This window comes from Centrocercus urophasianus, unplaced genomic scaffold (assembly GCF_019232065.1).
Source record: "Centrocercus urophasianus isolate 14NV4802_14NV808 unplaced genomic scaffold, USGS_Curo_1.0 seq_17, whole genome shotgun sequence".
Lineage (NCBI taxonomy): Eukaryota > Metazoa > Chordata > Aves > Galliformes > Phasianidae > Centrocercus > Centrocercus urophasianus.
The window spans coordinates 195,690-217,526 of NW_024884722.1; the positions used below are offsets into that span (position 1 = coordinate 195,690).

Here is a 21,837-nt window from a genome sequence, read left to right on the forward strand (position 1 = left end):
CAACAGCCTGCATTTGCTCGGTCAGGCTCTTGCTCCAGAGCGGAATATCTCAAAAGGAGTAAAATAAAAGCAGAGAGCAACCTGACCATCCCACTGTTGGGAGCTAAGGGCTGGTATGAAAACAGCAGAACGATGGATAGAAAGGACACATGCACTTTTGTTTCCGGAGATCTACACTGCTAGAGGTAATAACAACTTCTGCAGTGAATTTTGTTGGAAAGGCCAGGAACGGTGACACTGAAATCTGTCTTCTACAACCACAGCTGTGTTAGGACACTGAAGATCCAGACACTGAAATGTTATGTTTTGGCTTACGCAGAAGCAGCCATGAGTTGCAGCATGGCCTGTGAGATTTATGTCATTCCTATCCTCATTGCTCTTTCCATTACAAATTTTAGTTAAAAAGATCATCTACACATCTACACCCAAGAAGTGGCCCGTGTGGATTCTCTGCAAGCAACGGAAACCTCTCCACCAGAGGCTTTCTGGAGGGCTTCCAAAGACAGGACCGTGTCTCCTCTGCACGTTCCCTTCCGCAGTGCGGGCAACGGTTGCTTGCTGCACTTTGCACTCCCAGGCCCATATTGAGGAACAAATTGCAGAAAACACCATCAGTTCCTTAACAGAAATTACACGGTGACTGCCTAAGTGCGTCTCAAAAGATCCAAGTGCCTTCATTGGCACACCTTGGGTGTAGTAGCACTGTCATTAGAAAGATAAACTTTATAATATTCTGGTGCCCTGTTCTTTCTGATATAATAGCTCAAACCTATTAATAACACCAAACATCTCAAAAGGTCAAGCAGCATACAGCAAGATGAAAGGGAATTGTCAAAAAGCTTAGGCAATCATCTTAGCACTCAAGGCATTTGCCAGGGTTGTTTAACTAATATGTGATGTTCACTTTTAATTTCAATATAGTGCCATTTGGGCAAAAATGTTGTATTTTTTAATTAATTACAATGTCAGCAGCTATTAAGATTAAAAGAAAGACCACATCAATAATAAATAGTTAATCCAAAGAAAGGATTACAAGAAGAGCAATAAAAATCAATTTTTAGAGCTGGAAAATTGTGACTTTTTCCTTACTTGACTGGTATTTTCATTATATTGATAAAACCATGATCCTACCCGACACTGACATTCGCCTAATGAAATAGCAGCCATGTATAATGATGTAAGTACTTATCAATTTCACTACAGGAGAATACAATTTTACGGTGCTGCCCCTACATCACAAAGAAATATTCCTGTTCTTCAACTGATGTAGAAGAAAGCAAAAGAAGAAACAGAAACTGCATTTCTTTTTGAATCTTCTTTTACTTTACCACGGAAGACTTAGACTCTTTCAGATAATCTTTGAATCTCCTCAATGATTTAACTCTTGTTCATCAGCAGACAGCAGATAACTGCCGTAATTTGCATGGAGACGGACACACAGCAATTATTCTTTACTGCCCTACAAGGCCTGGATGTGGTGGAGTAAAACAAAAACCCTGTGTTCGCTTGGCGTCAAAAGTGCTAACAGCAAGTCTCAAAACAACAGGGATTCATGGCAATGGCACACTGATCCTGTAACTCACTGCAACTGGGAAAAGTATTTTTGTGACAATTCTAGAAAAATTCAGATCAGAGATGCTGCATAGAGTCCTATGCAGTTCACCAGGGGCAACTGTTGCAGAATGGAATCTTGCCACATTTATATCTTGCCAGAAATCCCACCTGACTTGCAGCAGGCACCTTTGCCAGCCTAGCCTCGTGGGGATGCTTACATGGGGGGCAGAGGTAGGAGACAGGATGTTAGCCACGCCATGCCACTGCCCGCTGCTAGCGACAGAAACCAGCACGCATCAACTGCTTGCCTGGGGAGCCAACTAGACTCAGATGGGCTCTGAATCAGTAATAGAAAGAACGCAGTTCTAGAAAGGGGTAACGCAGATTATGAGAAACACAGGAAGACTTCACTTGCAAAGGACTCAAAAATGCTCAAATTAAAGAGAGGCTGACCAGTAACAAATCTGACAAATTTTTTAGCCTGGGCGTTTAACCCCTTGAAAATCATGCTGCAGTGGACTACTTAACAGAGGAAACAAAGGGTGACATGACAAAAATATCAGAACTGCTAAAGCAAAGGAAAAATTATCTTTTAAATGATTGAAAAAAATCAGTGCTGCTATCACTTGATCAAAGAAATTCTGATGGATAGCAGGATCAATTCTTTTCATAGAATCATAGAATGGATTCTTTGGCTGAAGTAAGAAACTGAACCATCTTAGATGCAACTTAAACATTGATGGAAACATAAAGAAGTTTTAATTAAATGTGAAACAGTTACAGCTACTGTGGATGCATAAAGAGCTTCTGCAAAGCCCATCTACAGATACTTCAGCTCCTGTTCAGGCACATGGACAAGTAGCTAGAAATGCTGTAACTTGCAAATGGTTATTTACTCGTTAGGCAGAATCTGTCTCTTTACAGAACACAAAACAAGAGGACAACAACCATATTCTCAGTGATCCAGCCTTCCTATGGGAGTAAAAATGATGAAAGACGGTTATTCACTTTGTGTCCGTAGAGTGAAATGGAAGCAGAATGGAGCTCTTTCAACCATTTCTCCGTTTTATAACTAGCAGCTCATTGCATCATTTTGCAGTGAGCATTCAGTGGCTTGTAAATAAAATCACAATAGCAATTTATTTTCATTTCTCTGCAAATGAATAAAAATTGGATCAACAGCCCATATAGATTCTTTCTAATTGAATCACAGCTATCCTGTAAGATTATATGGCTATACAATAGAATATCTCAAAAGGCACAAACCACAATGAATGTTGATGTGTGTCACCTTTAGCTAGAGACTAATGACTGCTCTTTATGTAGCCCCCAAATCTCAAAGGAAAAAAGTGTAGTATAAAGAGAAATATAACCTAATAAGCACATGACACACCCTGTACATTCTTATATAAAGGCATTTTCAGAGAAAAATCTTCAATTGTCTCCTAAATTACACAGACTATCTCGGGGGTAGTATCTTGTCATACCACATCTAGCCTGTCGTTACATCAGTTGCATTCTATCAGAGAAGCATGGTAGCCAGCTGAGAAGCTATTAAAGAAGAACAAAATCCTGATAAAAGATGAGGTGAAGGCTTACATTCCCACCAAAGGCGGCCCTAGCTCACAGGCATTTTTGGCAGTTGTGCAATCTGACAGGCAGTGAATTTGTATTTGTGAAAGCTATTGTTGAAAAACCCTCCAAGAAACCTCATAGCTTCTTATTTTCAACATCACTTCTGAAAGCTACAACTTTGGTTCCATTAGAAAGGCAAGGTGAAGTGTGACTTCACATATTATCTTTTTTTTTAATACACCCTCCTGAGTACTGAAATTTCTTGAGCATTCTGGACCTTGGATTGCTGATTCTCCAATTATGTATTTCCTTGCAAACTGGTTTTGCACAGATTTATTTTTGACATAAACATATCTTTAATTTATAAATTGAATAAGAAACACTGCAAAGGCTTGCCACAGTAGAATCACAGAATGGTTTGGGTTGGAAGGGACCTTTAAGATCATCTAGTCCCAACCCCGTGCCATAGGCAGGGACATCTCCCTCTAGACCAAGCTGCTCAAAGCTCCATCCACCTAGTTGTTAATAGGAAAAAAGAAAAAAATTAAGAAAAAAAAAAAAAGCCCCAAACACAAAACAAAATTAATTTTCTGTTAAAAATATAATCCAAATCAAATTCAAAGGATGTTTGTATAAATAGGAAGAACTTAGTTAAATTTCTGACGCTGCGTCAAAAGCTCAAGCCAATAGAAAAATAAGCAAGAAAAAGCATCTCTGACTGTATTTGACAGGTCGAAAGTAACAACGTAATTTTGCTGGATTTACTCCTTAAAGAGCATATTATACAAACACGCTAATTTTGAGGGTACTTAACCTTAGTTTAAGGGGGGGAATGACTGAATATTAATGAGGTGAGCCACAGGGTGCTTAATGAAAAGCTGCCTTTCTGAATGTGATCTAGGGTTTAAAACCTTTGTTGGATGACATTTGGATAGAAGGTTTATTTGCCCTCAGAGTGCATTCTTTCGGAATACAGAAGATATTCTCTAAATGTTTGAAGATACATGATTACAGAGACTTTTCACTTGACATTAAAAACAATGTTGGGAAAAAAAAAAGTCAAGAAAAAAAAGCAGCAGGCTACTCCTATACTCTTAGAATCTTCTCAAACGACCCAGATCTTTAGAGTGAAGTTTTCTTTTGCCTAGAAACCAAGTGGCTTTTCTTTTGCTCATTCAGCTGCTAGTTCTGGGAAAAGCCCAAAGAGAAACATTTAGATTGGAGGGGTCTTTGAGAAGATGTGACAGTTGACTGATGAGCATCCATAAAATGACAAAGAATAGTTGTGTGGAGCCGGTGCATCACATTGCCTCTCCCTGGGAAACTAATTGCTCTGAATTGTTAATAGTAACATTATTTTTCTGGCAATCATTTCTTTTGAATACCCAAAATGAGCATGAAACAGCTCCTTTGACCGGACATAAAAGTTAAATGTCCCAATGTTGATCAAATTAACTTCAGCTATGTGACAATGGACTATATTTGTGAGAAAATAATGAAGGGCACAAAGGGGAGCTTTATGCCAAGATTTCACAGTTGTAATGTAAAAATGTTTCTGTTGAACTAGGCCAGGGAACATTTCAATAGGAAAACAGAAGAGCACTGTCACTTTCTTTAAAAAAAAAATCGTTTTATGGATCTGAATGCTCTGGATAATTTCAGGAAGTTTATATGGCTGGCACATCAAGAAACATCGTATCACGCTGACGTCTCAGCATCCCTATTCTTAACGAAATTATCCAATACTTTTAAAGAACCTTCTACGGTCTCTAATCAATCCCTAACCAGGCTATTAAATTCAGCAGACACTTTTCCCTGGTAAAGGACCACACAACTAATACAGAAACATAAATGCTAATTAATTAAAGCAGAGATACAAAAGACTGAAATTAAATGCAACGTATATTTCCTTTTTTAACCTTATATGCTGTTTAAGCTGTCTAACTTCCAAAAATAAAAAGACACAAGCAGTATGCAGGCAGGGCTAATTGTACATGTGAATTACCCAAGATGGGCCTGGAATAATTGTTACGGGCTGTGGGTTTTCTTTTGTTTTGTTCTGTTTTTTTTTTATAAAACAAGGAAACAAGTGTTCTTATTCTGATTTAGAGAGCACGCGCAGTTTTGATTGCATTTGCATTTATCTGGAACAATGTAACTGACTCCAGAGAACTTATTTTGCGTTTACGTTAGTGCTGACACAACTCATTACAGAGACTAATACTATACATCTGCCTTACATATGCATTTGTAAATATTTCACACACCTTCTTTACGGTTTGGCTCAGCATATCCCAGCTCGTCGTCCCCAGAGTGTTCTCTTAGCTATCTTATTTATTTTCTAATTTCATTAAAGCTAAAAATTCGTAACACCAGAACAGATTTAACCATTTTACTCTCAAAATACATTACTAAGTTATCAACAGACTCATCCAGAAGGAGCCTTTAATGACAACTTTAAACCACTTGCTCGGTGCTTTTTTTTCTTTTTAATTTATTTTTAATTTCCCTTTTTCTCTAACCCCTCTCCTCAGTAATTTAGAGATACTGCGAAGCTTCGTGCTGATGCGTTAAAAGCTTGTCTTACAGATGCGTTAATAATTAATAATTTTGAGAAACCAATTTATCTGACGATTTGAGTCGTTAAAGTCATTCACACGAGCTGTATTTGCAAACTCTCTTGTTTTCTGTGCATCAAATTGCGATAGCTTTTACCTTACATGAAAAGGCTGTTCTTAATTCATGTTTATGAAGATGCCGAGTGAACAGAGCTGTGCTTTCACTTACTCCCACAGTGACCTAAATCAACTGTGAGAAGGTGTTTCTGCTTCATTCAGTGAAGGTTTAGCTCATTAAACTGTTTTCCTTCTCAGTATTGTTCTCTGGGTTTGAACTGCATTGCTGTTAAATGCTCTTTAGCAGTTTAAAGGCTTTGAAGGAAAAGACTTACCAGTCTCTGTTTTTAACAGCACTAAATCTGCATTATTAGTTCATGCAGATAAGGGGATTTAAAAGCTCAGCTTGAAACCTCTCCCTTCAGTATTTATCTGACACTGCATAGCTCCAGTAGCTCAGCTGGAAATGTAGATCTATGAAGCTTTAAAGAGAGATTAAAGCCAAGAAAAGAAGTACTTTTCCCCCTATAGACGTTCTCACTTTCCCTTTTCCTACTGTCTGAAGGAGTGATGGCAGACAATGGTCAAAGATGGTTCCCAAAACCCTCTGAATGGGGACACTGTTGGTGGTAGCATTCATTTAAAGTGAGCTTCAGTGTATTGTCCTCCCCAATCAGCAGATCAGAATAGAGTTTGCTGGTGGCTGCCAAAAGGTTAGCAATGCCGATGAAAGGGGTTTCCCATTATTCACTGCTCTTACAGAACTCCCCTTTTGTGCGAGACAGCCCATCATTTCACTACGGAGGTCCGGATCTGCGGCTGGCTGCTCTCTCAAAATGAACAATTCATCTGAATGCAAACTCACAGTAGTAGTGTGCAACCTAAAATTGAAGGTTTTCTTTTCTAAGGACAGGGAAGTAGGGGCAGTTTTTGGCAGTGTCACATTTTAACGATATACCATCATGACATTTTTGACCCACGGCTGACACTAATGCTACAGTCGTGTTACCTTACTGCTTCCAGGGCATCGTGGGAGGTCCAAAGCTAAAATTAGCTAATGGAGCACACTGTATGGTGTAAACAAGTGTGTAGTAGGTAACACATGAGTTTTATACCGGTTTACTGAAGTCCCCTAGTGTGCAAAGTGCAAAGCATAAGAAAAAGAGAGCAGACCAATGGAGGGGGGGAAAAAAGGTCTTTCTCACACTGATATATGCTGTATGTTACGGAACACACAAATCTGTCTCTCAAACCACAGAACCTGATCTAACTGCAGCTCTGTCAGTTACGTACGAGTTCTTTTACAAATCTCTCCTTGCTACATATTTACAAACCAAGTGCTGCTGTGTTCTCTGATGATTTGAGCAGCCTGTACAAGTGGTATCACAGAATCTCAGACACAAGAGCACGTAGACTGAATAACTCCTGTTCATCCTTTTATCACCACATCCCAGAAGTGAAAATAAATGCCTATTTTGGAGAAATTCCTACTTAGCCCTCTGCTGGAGTACACAGGAAAAGCACCTACTTGTATACAGTGGGAAAAAACAGCATCTTCTGTTCAACTATCTGCCTGCCTAACTAAGCAACACTTTGAGAAAGGAGTGGCATTTCAGCAGATAGAAAGCAACCGAAAAGGCATTTATACTATATTCCACATTTTAGAATGTTTTAAAATGAATATTTAGATAGGGAATCACAGAATCCCAGAATGGCATGGCGTTCTTTGTCCCTCTGCCCACCCCTGTGTCAGCCCAGCCGCCCAGAGCCGTGCCCAGCCCCACGTCCAGATGGGACAGGAGATCCCAAGGAGGAGATCCCACATCCTCCGGGTCCCTGTGCCAGGGCTCAGCCAGCCACCCAGCACAGCAGTGCTGCCCGTAGGCAAGGGAGCTCCTGGGCTGCAGCTTGTGCTCGTGGCCTGTGGGCCTGGCCCTGGGCATCACTGGGCAGAGCCTGGCTCCATCTTCTTTGCACCTCCCCTCACGTATTTATCAACACCGATCAGATGTCCCCTGAGCCTCCCTTTCTGCAGGCTGAAAAACAACAGCATTACACTCACAGATATTTTACAGTGTGTCAGTTTGGTTCAGAGGCAGCGCTACTTTCCAGGCTCCTGCAGGAGACTGCCAGGAAAGTAAACAGTGATTTGTGGTGGGAACTCCCTGAAGTGTTGCTGTGTGTACTGCACGGAGGAACGGCTGCAAGCGGAACATGTCTGTCCCCTCAGCCAGGGCCTAATTCCGGCTGAGCAGTGACCTCCCCCAGTCCCAGGCCTACTCCCTCCCTCAGCAGCTCGAGGCACACAGGGCTGGGAGGTGGGCAGGACTCAGCATCTGCCCCAGGGCCCAACTCCCCTTGCACAGGCAAGGGCAGCAGGGCCCACTGCTGGCCTGAGCCTGGCCATGGGAAGCTTTCAGAGGCCAGTAGGTGCCCGTGACTCCTCTGTCTGGGTGGCCCTGTCATGCTTCATGCCCTGGGCCCCCTGGGCTCAGAGAAGTCCCCATAAAAATCACGGGGAAGCGGCAGCCCAGGGTACAATGTGATGTCATAACGTCACGATGGCTATGCCAGCTCTGCTCAGACCAGGCCTCTGTGATCCCCAGGTTGGGTGTGCTGCTGGGTCAGCAGGGAACGGGACAACGTCATGCTGCCAGAGCATGAGATCCACACACCAACTAGTGAGTCCCAAGTGCAGATCAACCAGCGTTCATCAGCTTTTTGTTGCAGAGATCCAAGTCCCTGTGTTCAGTTCAGTCAGCAAATTAGCACGTGCTGGAATCTATTGCTTTCTCTGTTCTCACTAAAGCATGCACTGTTCTTAAATCCCATGTTAAAAAGCAACACTTTTCCACATCTAAGCAGATCTCTAAGAGGAAGAGATACACATAGAATAATGACATGAAATCCTGAGAAGGGCAACAGGTGTGCTGCCAGGGAACGCAACTTCCAAAGGTGCACATCTGTGTACTTTGTGACTCAAAGACAACCAAACATTCAGGTAAGGGAACACAATGAACAGAAAAAACACACAGTGCCCTGCTTTTGTTTTTCCCAATCTAAGCATCATCTTAGGCCTTGGAAAGCACTGTGCGCCAGGTGTGTACTGTGCCTTCTTTAAAGCTCACTTTCTCAGGCACACATGAGGTCAAGCAGTGCCTCATCAGAGCAGTACCTGCTTACATTACCAGTACATGTATGCCCATGCCGAAAGCATCTTATCTTACTTGAGACAAGAGGTCTTTTTTCTAACTTTATAATTGCTGAATAGGGCAGCTGTAAATTCTGGGGGTATTTTTGGGATTGTTGAACACATCATTCTCACTATAGTAGCACCCATCAAATGAATCAAATCTGTAACACTGGTATACACCACGATGGTATTAATAATAGTGATGACTGCATGCAAACACTGTTACCACTTTAGAAAGTTTAGGCACCCACTGCGCTCAGCTAGAATTGAGACTGAAGCACCAAAAGGGCTTAATGCTGCGGGGGCTGGAGCTCGTGCAATATGAGGAGACGCTCAGAGGGCTGGACATGTTCATTTACAGGACAGGCAGACAAGGGAGGCTCTGTCACCTGCGTGGTTACAGAAAAGCTGCAGCCGGACTTTCAGCAACATGAACTAAAAGATGAGGGGCAATGGATACAAATTGCATTGAGGGAAATTCTGAATGGATATTAGGGAAAACAAAGTCACAAAAAGGATGGTCAAACGCATTAACAGGTGCCCCACAGAAGCTGTAAATCACTGCACGTGGAACTATTCAGACTCAGCTGGGTAAGCCTAGCACAGCTTGACCCAATGTTAACGTCAGTGCTGCTCTGAGCAGGAGGATGGACGAGACAGCCCCCAAAGGTTTCTTTCAATCAGAATCTCTAAAATCAAGGAGTAACAGACCATCCTGAGCTGATAGGGACCCGCAGTGGTCACAGAGCTCAACCCCTGTCCCTACGCAGCACCACCCAGACCCCACATCTGAGAGCAGTGTCCCAGCACTCCTTGAGCCCTCTGGGGCAGAGCCTTCTATCGATTTCTAGTTTCTATTATGCTTTAACTGAAAACACAAAAATCAGCTTTATTAGACGCCACGCAGACTAAAAATAAGTTAACTAACATGTTATAAAAAGACATCTACTTTCTACTTTCTACTAAGTTCTGGTGACCTTAGAGAGATTCTTCAAACTTACTAGTTTATTTTAGAAGAGCAATCGTTATAAACCGATCTGTAATTGACACTGTGTAGAAAACTCTCACATAGTCTATTTTCAGTTCACAGAATAAAAATCTCTACATTTCTACATGTCCCTTCTGGGACATGTTTTATAAACTGTTTATGAAGAACAAAGATGATAGAGAGAGGCCAATACATACCTATCAAGCACATAGCCAAGAGCCTTATGCCGTATTCCTGAGTAAACCGATGGGCTTGTTTCCCAAGCAATTAAATTGGAAGCATCATGGAAAAGATGAATGTTTACCAAGTCAAAGGCACTATGACAAAAAAAAAAAAAGGAAAAAAATAAAATGACTCAGGATAAAAGAAAAAAACATTTGTTGCATTCAGCAAAGCATTCAACACAGTAACAATGTATTTTCCCTCACACTCCCTTAAGATTTACTCACATAGACTGTGCAAATTAAGCTATCATCACCAGACAATTGTCAGTAAGCATCATAAAACTTACGCCAAGTCATTCACAAATAAAACTGCATGTAAGGTTCTGCATAAAATATGCATAATATGAAAATGAAAAGCTTTCTGTCTGTTACAGTCTATGGAAATTGAGCAGCACTCTCTCACTAAAATGATTAAAACCCAAAATTGAGTGTGAAAAAAACCAACTTCAAGTTTATATGTTGTGGTTAAGCACCTACCAAAGCTGTGAAGTGAACAAAATGAAAAGCTACTGATACACAATTTTGCTGACATTAAAGGCTGAATTGTGTAACTGCAGCTCCTCCTCAGCCCCTGCACACAGAACACCAAGACAGCAGCGGTCAGTCTGCACGGTACTTCCAACACGGAAAAGGACACCAGGAGTTCAGCTCCAACTGTGCTGCATGATGAGGAACTGGTCTTGGAAAACAAGCAAAATTTGTAAAACGTCACTGCTTTGCATTCTACCCTGAAAGCAGGAGTACTGACCCGTCCCTCGCTGCTTGCACGAGGCAGTGAGTGGGCAGCAGTCCCTTGGGCCCGGCCACAGCCCATGGCTGCCCCACACAGCTGCTGGCAGGTTCTGGCTGGGAAGCACCACGCCATCCTCCGGAGCAGCCGGCAGGAGCTGAGTGCTGCCCTTCAGTCGAGCCATGGACTGACATGGAGCCCTGAAACAGAGCGCACTGCTGCTAAGGAAGTTTGATGGATATGGAGTTGGGTAGGGGAAGAAGAGAAATAGGGGCATGCTGGAAGTTCATTATTAATCGTTGAAACCAACTTCAAGCCCCTGTGAAAAAGAAATCCTTCCTCTACCCTCCTGCATAAAAGCTGAGTTGCCTCCTGTGATCACTGCATGTCCACCCTATTTTTCCAACCTCTTGCTGTGAGGACTGTTTATAACATATTCAGTATTAAAGCATACATCCTTTGACATGGGGACTGGAATTTGCTACAACACTGCACAAGATTTGGCTGATTTTGGCTGATAATGGCATTTGTAAGAGGAATACCACAAGACTGACAACATACCTGCATACAACTGTATTCTTGTACCTTAAATCACTTCACACACTCCCACTTTTCATTGAGGCAGAAAACCTTCATGCAGAAGGAATTTTCTGTCATAATCATGCTCACATGGAGAAACGTATTATTTTCATCATGTTAATCACACAGTAGGTATCACTCAGGGTGGGCTGACAGCCACTTGGAAGGCAACCTGTCCTACTGAACTTTAGTTTTCAACTGCTCACAGATAGGACCCACTTGAGCAGCAAAAAGAAATCTGTGCAACTGTTACACCCAAGCTGGCATTCCGGTTTACATTCTCTCTGCTTGTGACCTTTTGTATCCTAGATACCTGGTGTGTGCTTTCAAAAATGACACCATCTCACTGTTTTGTGATTAAGCTCTTTTGGCCAGAGTAATGAAAGTAGAAAACCTTGAATACTCTTGGCCCACAGATGTAGGTAAACAACAACCCTTCCTAACAGCAAGATCCTCCCCCCCAGAAAATGAGAATGTGGCGCGTTCCATCAGATCCTACATGCAAATTACTGCTACATGCTAAAATTATGGCTAGTGTTTCAGAAAAAATTTTTTTTGATAGACTACAACAGAATAGTTCAAGGGTTGTCAGCCCAATCAGGGCATCTCCTCAGGGCAATCCAAATGTTAGAGCATGTTACTGAGGGCACTGTCCAAATGCCTGTGGAGTACTGGTGAGGCATCAACCACCCTGCTGGGAAGCCTGTTCCTAGCTTGGTCACTCTCAGAGTAAGGAAGTTTTTCCTAATGCCCAGGAGCAGCTTTGCGTTGTTCAAAAGGCTTTGTGCTCACATACAGAAAGAATGCCAATAAAGTCAAAAGTAGCCAGTTCTTAGATCCGAAAAAACGTTATGGGAAGAGTAGAAGCAAAATTAAGTTGCCTCTGCTCCAGCAAGGGCCCTGTCCTGCTGGCACAGTTCAGCTGGATGAGGTGCTCAGACCAGACCAGCTCTACGCTCTCTGTCCAAGAGGCACAGCACTTTGTCCGTGGGAGCTGAGGTGAACGCCAAGGACAACAGGTCCGCCAGCTCCCCTTTGCAGGCAAACAGTTTCTTGGTTGCCCTGCCATAGACCCCTTGAAGCCATGCTGATCACCACAGAAATGCCACTCAGTACACACTGCTTTTCCAGGTGCTGTGTTCTGTGCATATACCCCTTAAGGCAGAAGCAAGACAATGACTTGTGAAGAGCTCTAAAACCATGCACTCTTCACCTCAGGCTAAGCTACACACAGAGTTACAACTAGATTAATCAATGAAAGACAGTCTCATTTCTCTCCTTCACTGAGGACCACTATTTGGGCTCAGTCCAGAGCCTTCCAAGGATTTCTGGCCTTTTCTTCCCAGAAACATCCACTGCACACCCTCTCAGCATCACCTCTCTTCCTCGGCCTTCCTGTCTGCTTCCCCAGTGCTCAGCAAGGTAAATCACAGATCAGCTCTAGCATGTGATAGACTACTTTTCCTGGGATTTCAGGTTTCAAAAACAACTTTTCTCTTTAGAGCAGAGAAGCACTGGGTCCCAATGAGATGCATCCCAGAGTCTTAAGGGAACTGGCTGATGCAGCTGCCAAGCCACTCTCCTTGATATTTGAAAAATCGTGGCAATCAGGTGAAATCCCTGGTGAGTGGAAAAAAGGTAACATCACACCCATTTTTAAAAAGGGTAAATAAGATGACCCCGGGAACTACCAACCTGTCAGTCTCACCTCTGTGCTGGGGAAGACCATGGAGTAGATCCTCATGGAAGCTATGCTAAGGCACACAGAAGGCACGGAGGTGATACAGGAGAACCAGCATGGCTTCGCCAAGGGTAAATCCTGCTTGACCAAACTATGGCCTTTTATGGTGGTGTCTGTGCATCAGTGGACAAGGAAAGAGCCACTGATGTCATCTATCTGGACTTCATTAAGGCCTTTGACACGTTACCCCAGAACATCCTTCTCTCCAAATTGGAAATTCAGGGATTTGATGGGTGAACTATCTGATTGAGAAAGAACTGGCTGCAGGATTGAGTCCACAGAGCAATGCTCAATGGCTCAAAGTTTGGATGGAGATGGCTGATGAGTGGTGTTCCCCAGGGGTTGGTGCTGGGGACAATACTCTTTAATACCTTCATCAGTGACATCAACAGTGGGGTCGAGTGCACCCTCGGCATGTTTACTGATGACACTGAACAGTGGGACGCAGTCGACACACCAGAGGTACGGGATGCCATCCAGAGGGACCCAGACAGGCTGGAGCAGTGGGCACTTCATGAGGTGAACGTCATGAGGTTCAACAAATCCAAATGCAAGATCTTGCTCCTGGGCAACCCCAACTACCAATACAGGCTGGGGGATTAAAGGATAGAGCACAGGCCTGCTGAAAAAGACCTGAGGGGGTACTGGTGGAGGGCAAGCTGGACATGAGCCAGCACTGTGCCCTTGCAGCCCTAAAGCCAGCTGTACCCTGGCTGCATCTAAAGAAGCATGGCCAGCAGGTCAGGAGAGGTGAATATGCCCCCCTACTCTGCACTGACGAGGTCCCACTTGTATTACTGTGCCCAGATGAGGCCACATTGCTGGCTCATGTACAGCTTTCCATCCAAAATGGAAAGCTTTCTTAAATTCCTTCCATTTCTTAAAAAGAAATCTCAAGACTACCCCTTAAATTCCCTTTAAAGAATTTCTTAATTCCTCATTTATACTAACAGTAAGCTCATGAAGAATAATGGATACGAAAAACCTGGATTCAGAGAGGAACTCAACCAGGGCAGATCACCAAGTAAAGGAGGAGGAAGAAGAGGGTAGTTTTCTGAAATAAGGTAACTTCCTCGCTCTTCTGGAAACCCTCTGCTTCTTGCACAAGGTACATCCTATAATGATGCTTCCCCAGGCAGTTAAAACTAATAGCTCCCTTCAAGAATTCACACAAAACTTGCCTCTTCAACTTGCCCTGAGAAGCCTTTGAGATTCTGCTGTATATCATGTGGATCACATTCATAGACTATTCCAAACAGGAATCTACCACCATATCTCACCTCATTACAGATCAGAAATAGCTGTGAGTCTATTCATTTTTATTCCCAACACACCCTTGTGAAAAGTAAGCATGGTATATTAACTGATCTGAACATCTGGCTATAGACTTCTCCTTTTAGAAAGTACTCTTTTTATTTTTTTTACTACCAACACGCAATGAAACATTTATTTTAGATCTAATCATGAAGAGCTTCATTTTTCTTTCTCTCATAAATGCCTAGATTTATTTTTTTTTCCTGCAAATAGAGAGAATTCTTGTAATGTAAGAGAAAAGGCCAGATTAGCAACTGGTGCCTCCCACAGCAGTAGGTCTCTGCTGGCGGAGTCATGTGTCATGTTATATGGATACAGAAAAATCAACAAGAATTTAAATTATCCAGCAGCTACCTGTTTGATTTCTAGGTCAAAAGAAAGTCTGTAAAGGGCAAAAAATTGCTGCTCTCTCATTTTTCACAAATTTTTTTTGCTTAGTCTAATAAACATGCTTATGCAAACAAGCAAGAGCACTCAAGACTTGAAGATCAAACTTGTGATTTTAAGACATGAAAAAACTACAGGGGGAATTGCAAAGTACTCTATGGTCATTTGTGTTAAGGTGACTATTACAAAAATAAGCAGTAAAAACCAGAACAACGACTAAACGGTGAAAAACTATGGTCAAATTTCCAGGTGGGACGAGAGAAATTTAAACTATCTGTGGGTTTATTGAACTCTCCTTGTGTGAAGCCAAGGAGAATATTCACGCCCTCTCAGTTACAGTTTTTGCACAATCAGCTACTCCCTCCTACATACACTAATACTAATATTATTGTTATTACAGATCTATTTTCAAACACAGATAGTAAATAGCTTCAGTTACATGAAATAGACCTCCTGTCAATACTAGCTGGTACTTCTAAAAAAAGTCTGCTAACATACAACAACATAAGGATGTTCAACTTCTGTATTCACACAGTTATCTGCATCCCTCAACTCTCACCTCCTTAAGGTTTGTTTAGGCTGTTGGATAATCCCAAGAGTAAAAATGTTTGTTTCTTCTCAGATTTTCACAGCACATCTTACATGGGACGGTTTTCAGGCAGGTTATATCAAACTCACTTGATGGGTTATTTCTGAAGCAGTCCATGAGCACAGAGATGCAAAGCGTGCCACCTGCTCTCTGCTGCACCCTCCTCAACTCTGGTCGGTGAACGGTGGGCTGCCAGGCCCTTTATTTTACTCTGGGATGAGAATAAGCAAGCTCACAGAGAACAGGACCGTGCCTTGGGCTTAAACTGGGATTCCTGACCTGAATATGACGAATAAAAGTTCTGTTCCATTAAAAATAACATAGTAGTAACTGGTGTCAAAAAGCTGCATTCAGTAAAAGTAGAGTCCCTCCACTGGCTTCAATGGAAACTGGATGGGGTCTTAAATGGCTGGCTTAAAGAGCTCATAAAGAGCAGGAGTTTCCCTGATAAACCCCAGAGCGGAGGGCTGCACCTGCCTACAACCAGTGTCTGAACAGGGCAAGATGCTGCAGACTGTTGGACGCGTCGGGCCTGGTGGGAGGGCTGGGATCCCTTCAGCTCTGCACTGCGACTCCACATCCTGGACTCGGTCACAGCTACTGAAAGGCTTCGATCACGTTTGGTCAAAAGACTGCTTTGGACGTTCACATTTGGACATGCCTCACTACAACTTAGAGTGTTATGTGCTCAATAAATAATAAATTCAAGTAACTGCTTTGAAACTAATTTACTTTTTGTGTATATGAACATCTTATTCGAGACAGCTGCTGAAAAAAAAAGCATACAACACATACAGTCAGAAAGAAGTTAAAGAGGCAACGTACCAATCAGTAATACACCACCTTGTTCGAATGAAACCTTTTCTGGACCACTTGCACTGAAAAATAAGCAAATAAGAATCAGTTATCTTAAGCAAAGGATTACTGTGATGAAAGATATGTATTTACACAGAGAAGCTAATAAAACAAAATTAATCCACACAACGAATCTAAAAAGCACTACTGACCAAGGAAGCTTGCAAACACATACTGTTTCTCACAAATTCTGGAATTATTTATATTTTTGGTCCTGCAGTTCAGTTGCAAATTCACGAGTAAAATGAATACAGACCTAGGTAGTTGTTTACAGATGAAAGATAACCCATCAATAAAGCTTTACAACTATATCGATGTTTGCCCTAAACTAGTGAATTCTTACTGTCTCTGCATAAATACTTCTGCTTCTTTGTAATTTTATTTGAACTGTAAAATCTTATCATAGATCTACATCAAATTAAAATGAAGGGGATGTGCTAGAAAGCTATTTCTCCTGCTTAGCCAACCAACCTAATATTTCTATAAAAGTTAAAGGGAGTTTAAATAATGGTAAAATATTACATTTATCAACACTGCAACATCCGCAAGAAAGCCACAAATCAGCTCCTGCCAGGGCACCTGCCAGTGTACTTCTGGAACAGTAAAAGGATTTCTTCAGCACCACTCCTAAGCCATGGCCATAAATTACAGCCTCCCACAGAAAGACATGATTCTGCATCCTATTTATTCACAGTTAACAATGGATGTGGGGCTAGGTGAATGTTCTTCAGTAATGAATATTGCACCAGACAGACCTAAATAATGATGCCAATGATTTTGTAGCAAGAGTCTGCAAGTACTTACGACTTACAAGCATCAGCCTTAGCAGAGCACTCCTCAGAGTCAGGGTACCGCTCCCTATGCTTCCACAGAACGGCCTGGCTTGCAAAGGAGCACAGTGCTCATCCAGCTCCAACCCCCTGCTGTGTGCAGGTCGCCAACCAGCAGCCCAGGCTGCCCAGAGCCACATCCAGCCTGGCCTTGAATGCCTGCAGGGATGGGGCATCCACAGCCTCCTTGGGCAAAAACAGACTTCTCCTAAGGCACTGCCAACAGCATTCAAAAGAGACACCCCAGTTCTATTTAGCAACCTCATGTGAACAGAAGTCCTCATGGGATTTCCAGGTCCAAAATCCTGCAGAGATAGCCAGCTCCATCACAGAACCCAAATGGTTCATTCCACAACCACCATCAGATAACAACAGTTCTCATCTCCCATCTCCTCCCCTCCTTATGCACAAACAGTAACAACAGAAATCGCCTTGGTTTCTGTAGCAGCACTCAGGATGCTCTTATCACAAACCTGCTCTCTTCACCAGCACTGCATTTGCACCAAGACTACTGTCGCATTCCAAATATGCTTAAGAAAACTTAAAAATGTTTATTTTACTGAACTCACGCTTTTGTTCTTGAAAGCTGGAATATGAGAACTACTTACTTATGTGCAGTTTTTCTATCCAAACCCAGAAAAAAGTGTAAAATTACTGGTGGCAGCTTATTTCACGGGCCACACTCAACTACAGTGCTCGTCACCTTGGAGAAAGCGCTCCTGCATGCCACAAAACTGAGAAGTAAAAAGCTGTCTACAAAATCTGACAGTTTAACTCTACGTGCATTTACACACTACAGATGTTGGGAAACTTGACACCAGTATTTGTCGCTTCCAGCGCTAATTTCAGGATGGCCTTTCTGCAGACGTGTGAGCCCACCCTGCACATGTGGCTGCAGCCCGATTTTACTGCCAGGTCTGAAGGAGAGCCGCAGTCTGAGCGCCTGGCTGTGCTGGCCCCAGCAAAGGAGGTCTGAGGCGCTTCCACAGGGATTCATCATTGCAATTGCTACAGCAATGGACTGCACAAGGTGGTCCTCTCAGCACTGCTGAGTCCAGGCATGGTGACTAACAGCAAAGTACTTCATCTTGCTGAACCCATGTGTTATCTGATACCGTGCAGACACACTGAACAGCTTTCTTCTCTTACCTCTTTACTTACAGTTGGCTTGCAGTGTACTCACAGGACGTAGACAAGAGGGAGTAAAACAGATTAACAAATCTGACATTAATTATCTGATACGGACTGAAATAAATGGTTTTTGATGAGACTTGGTGTGAGAACCTCAGTTTGCAAAAATTTAATGTTTTTGACTCGTTTAATGAAGTTGTGCTTCATCTTCCTATCCATGACCTCTCTCTTTGGACAGAACTCCAGAATGTCAAGAAACATTTCCTTCTGTTTTCTTTAGAGACTTCATATTATCTTATGCCTTTCTTTTGCTGATGCTGATGTTTACGGCTGCTTCAGTTTTTTAAGAATTTGTACTTCTGAAAGCAAGAAAACTTGTTTGGGTCTAAAAAGGTTACATTCAGGTAGAAAATCCTACCAGTTCCCTACTCTTAAATCTAGCCGATGGACACACATTCAGGGATGAAACAATTTATCCAAATCCTTATCGTTTTCCCTTAGCACATCCCAATTCTTTATTTTTCTGAAACTGTAGCTCTACTGAGGAAGAACACTTGTGGTTGTGAATAAATATCTACTTCATTTTAAAAGTTTTCTGTGGCTGCGGCAGTAATTCAGATCCATAAAGAATGGTAGGTTGGAGTTACGAAACAGTAACTTCTTCCTGATAGCCCAGCTTTCAGAGCAAACTACAAATGCCATAATCCAATAAAGTTCTTTTTATTCACAGTTTCTGTGATGATAATGGTAATACTGTTATGCGTTGAGATTTGGCAAATTTCAATTTCAAAAGGAAAACACTGGGAAAAGAAAGTTAAATACTGAAAGCGTTCATCATCAGCTTTAATCTCAATGAAAAAAGGGGCACTGTCATTTCATCCTTAACAATAACTATATTGATTCTAATTACTAAAGAATAATACACAAAACTTAAAATCAAATGCTCCAAGCCTATGGTGCAGCCCACAGTATTATCTTTGATTGAGCTGTCACTTTTCATTTGTTATTTTTCCTCTTTGGCAACACAACAGGCACTTAAAAGAGGTACAACTGAAACACAGCTATTTATATTTGGTTATTTAGAGCCATACCAAGTTGGGTTTTGAGCACCTCTAAGGACAACACTGATTCCATAACCCACCTGGGCCTGCCTCTCTTCTAGTGTTTATCCTCAGGGTGAAATCCAGCCTCCTAATATTCAGAGGATTCTCCCTGCTGCAGCTGGTGACCACTGCCCCTTGTCCCACTGCTGCTCTGTACCCAGCAGAGCCTCATCCCACCCCTCCAAAGCCCCCATCCCAGTCTCTCCTTCTGCACAGACCATCTCTCCAGACTCTCACATCTCTGCTTCAGCCCCAACAAGTTTGGTGCCTCTGCCACACTTGTTCTGTTTTGCCCATGTTTGTCTGGTTCGCAAACAAGACACTGGAAACACAATGCTGGCCTCCGAGAGGAGCAAATAGAGAAGAAGAGTCCCTTCCGGGGACCTGACACATCCTGGCAGTCTGCTAGCTTTCTGTGCTGCCACAGTGCTGGCTCACGTTGTACTTCTGTCCAACAAGACCCTGGGTGCTTTTGTATTTTCAGGACGCCTGTGCTGCCCACAAGTTATCCCATCCCAGTATGAGGATACTTAGCATTAACTTTCACCAACGTTCCCATCAGGCTGCTTCTACAGCCTGCTGAAGTTCCTCTCAACAGCAGCCCTGTCCTCTAGCATATTTTCTGCTACTTTGCACATCATCTGCAAAGCAGATGTGATCCATCCTGCTGTGTAAGCTGTCAAACAGATGCTGAACCCAGCGTGGTCTGGAGGACCACCACCAGCCACACTTTGCACCACAGATCACCACCCTGTAAGCCATTGCCAGCTCCCAGCTGGTCATCTAGAAAGACCTCCTCCAACCCCTTCCTCCAGATAAGGACAGGATGGCTACTTGGGACCCTCCCTTAAGCCCTCCTTGAAAACAGCTATGACATTCACATTCCACAGCCCTCCAGAACCTCCCCCTTTTCAGATGACAGCGACAGGCCTCACCACGACATCAGTAGGCCCTGTTTCTCCCTTAGGTGTGCCCTGCCTGCTGCCATATACTCACGTATGTACAGTGAGATTAAGGTTTAGTGTAACCAAAGCACATGAGACCAAGAGTCCTGCCATCAATCATCACCCCTCTTTGGCAGGCCTGCTGCAGGGCTTTGCTATGACTGTCACCGATTACTGCACCAACAGAAGTAATTTTAGTTTAAGGTGTGCTCAGCCTTAGGCTCAACTGCCTTATTCTGTTTCAGGCAAGTCTTCATTAACACAAGCCAATTAAAAGCTACATGCAACACATTTTTTCTGACTTGATAAAATACAGGAATTTCTTACTGTAGATTGGCATTTCCTTACACATACACTGTAAACAGTGGTTTTAAGAACAGCAGTATAACTTAGATGCTTTTCAACTCTGTTGCTTCAGTATGCCTCACTGAAATTGTGACATCTCCCTATTAGAAGCTCTCAAAAAAAAATCACAACTTGAAAACTTGCAGTTACATTCCGTCAGTCTTCTCTTTGTGAGCAGAGTCTCTCAGGAGATCGTGCTGACCTTTTGAAACCCCCCAGAAGCACCACCTACATAAATAACCTCCGCTACATCGGGTAAAAGGACCTCCAGACAACATTAACATGAAGAGAGAGGTTATAGAGGGCTAATGTCAAAAAGCACTGTTAGCAATAAGTAATGCACACAAACCATGATTGATAACAACTAGCACAGAGCCTTAATTCATCTTTTCTCCATCATTTTACTGAGAGGGACCATATCAAATTAAAGAGTGACCCAGCAAGGGTCTATTCAACCATACAAAGCAGGGGCACGAAGGAAAGACATATTAAAGTGGCAATGACTGCGGTGCAATCGCAGCTTCTTAAAGGGACACTGTAGTTCACAGAGAAAATGGCAACTCTTGCAGCTGACATGGCCAATACCAAACAGCAAGAACACTCAACATACCAAGCAATGTCCTGCATTAAGGAACTGTTGGATGAAATCTCCTGGGAAACTCTCCTTAGGGACAAAGGAACAGAAAAGAGCTGGCAGCACTTTACAGATGCCTTTCTGAGAGTACAAGAGCTCTCCATCCCCCAGTATAAGAAATCAGGCAGATGAGGCAGGAAACCAGCAAGGCTGAGCAAGGACCTGTTGGCCAGGCTGAGGAAAAAAAAGGAGAAGTATAAGCAATGAAAGCAGGGATGGGCTGCCTGGGAAGAACACAGGCATGCTACCTGGATGGGCAGGGATGGCAGGAAAGCCAAGGAATGGAACTGATCTTGGGGAGGGATGTAAAAAACAACAAGAAGGGTTTCTTCAGATACACTGGGCAGACAAGATAGATGGGTGAAGGAGAGTGTACGTCCCCATATAAATGAAAAGGGAGAGCTGGCTTCCTAAGACATGGAGAAGGCTGAGGTACTTAATGAGTTCTTTGCCACGGCCTTCACAGCTAGTCAGGCTTAAAACATTTCTTCTGTCCCTGAACTTAT

General features: G+C 42.8%; 1 protein-coding gene across 3 annotated transcripts in view; it reads right to left on the reverse strand.

Moving 5' to 3' along the window:
• The window catches only part of INPP5A (inositol polyphosphate-5-phosphatase A), a 175,552-nt gene that overhangs the window by 71,764 nt on the left and 81,951 nt on the right, over window positions 1-21,837 (reverse strand). For all 3 annotated transcript variants that reach the window (XM_042818501.1, XM_042818502.1, XM_042818503.1), the window contains exons 7-8: window positions 16,315-16,367; window positions 10,123-10,242 (exon numbers count right to left, since the gene is read on the reverse strand). In XM_042818501.1, the coding sequence (XP_042674435.1) occupies window positions 10,123-10,242; window positions 16,315-16,367 (173 nt within the window). The remainder of the gene's footprint in view (window positions 1-10,122; window positions 10,243-16,314; window positions 16,368-21,837) is intronic.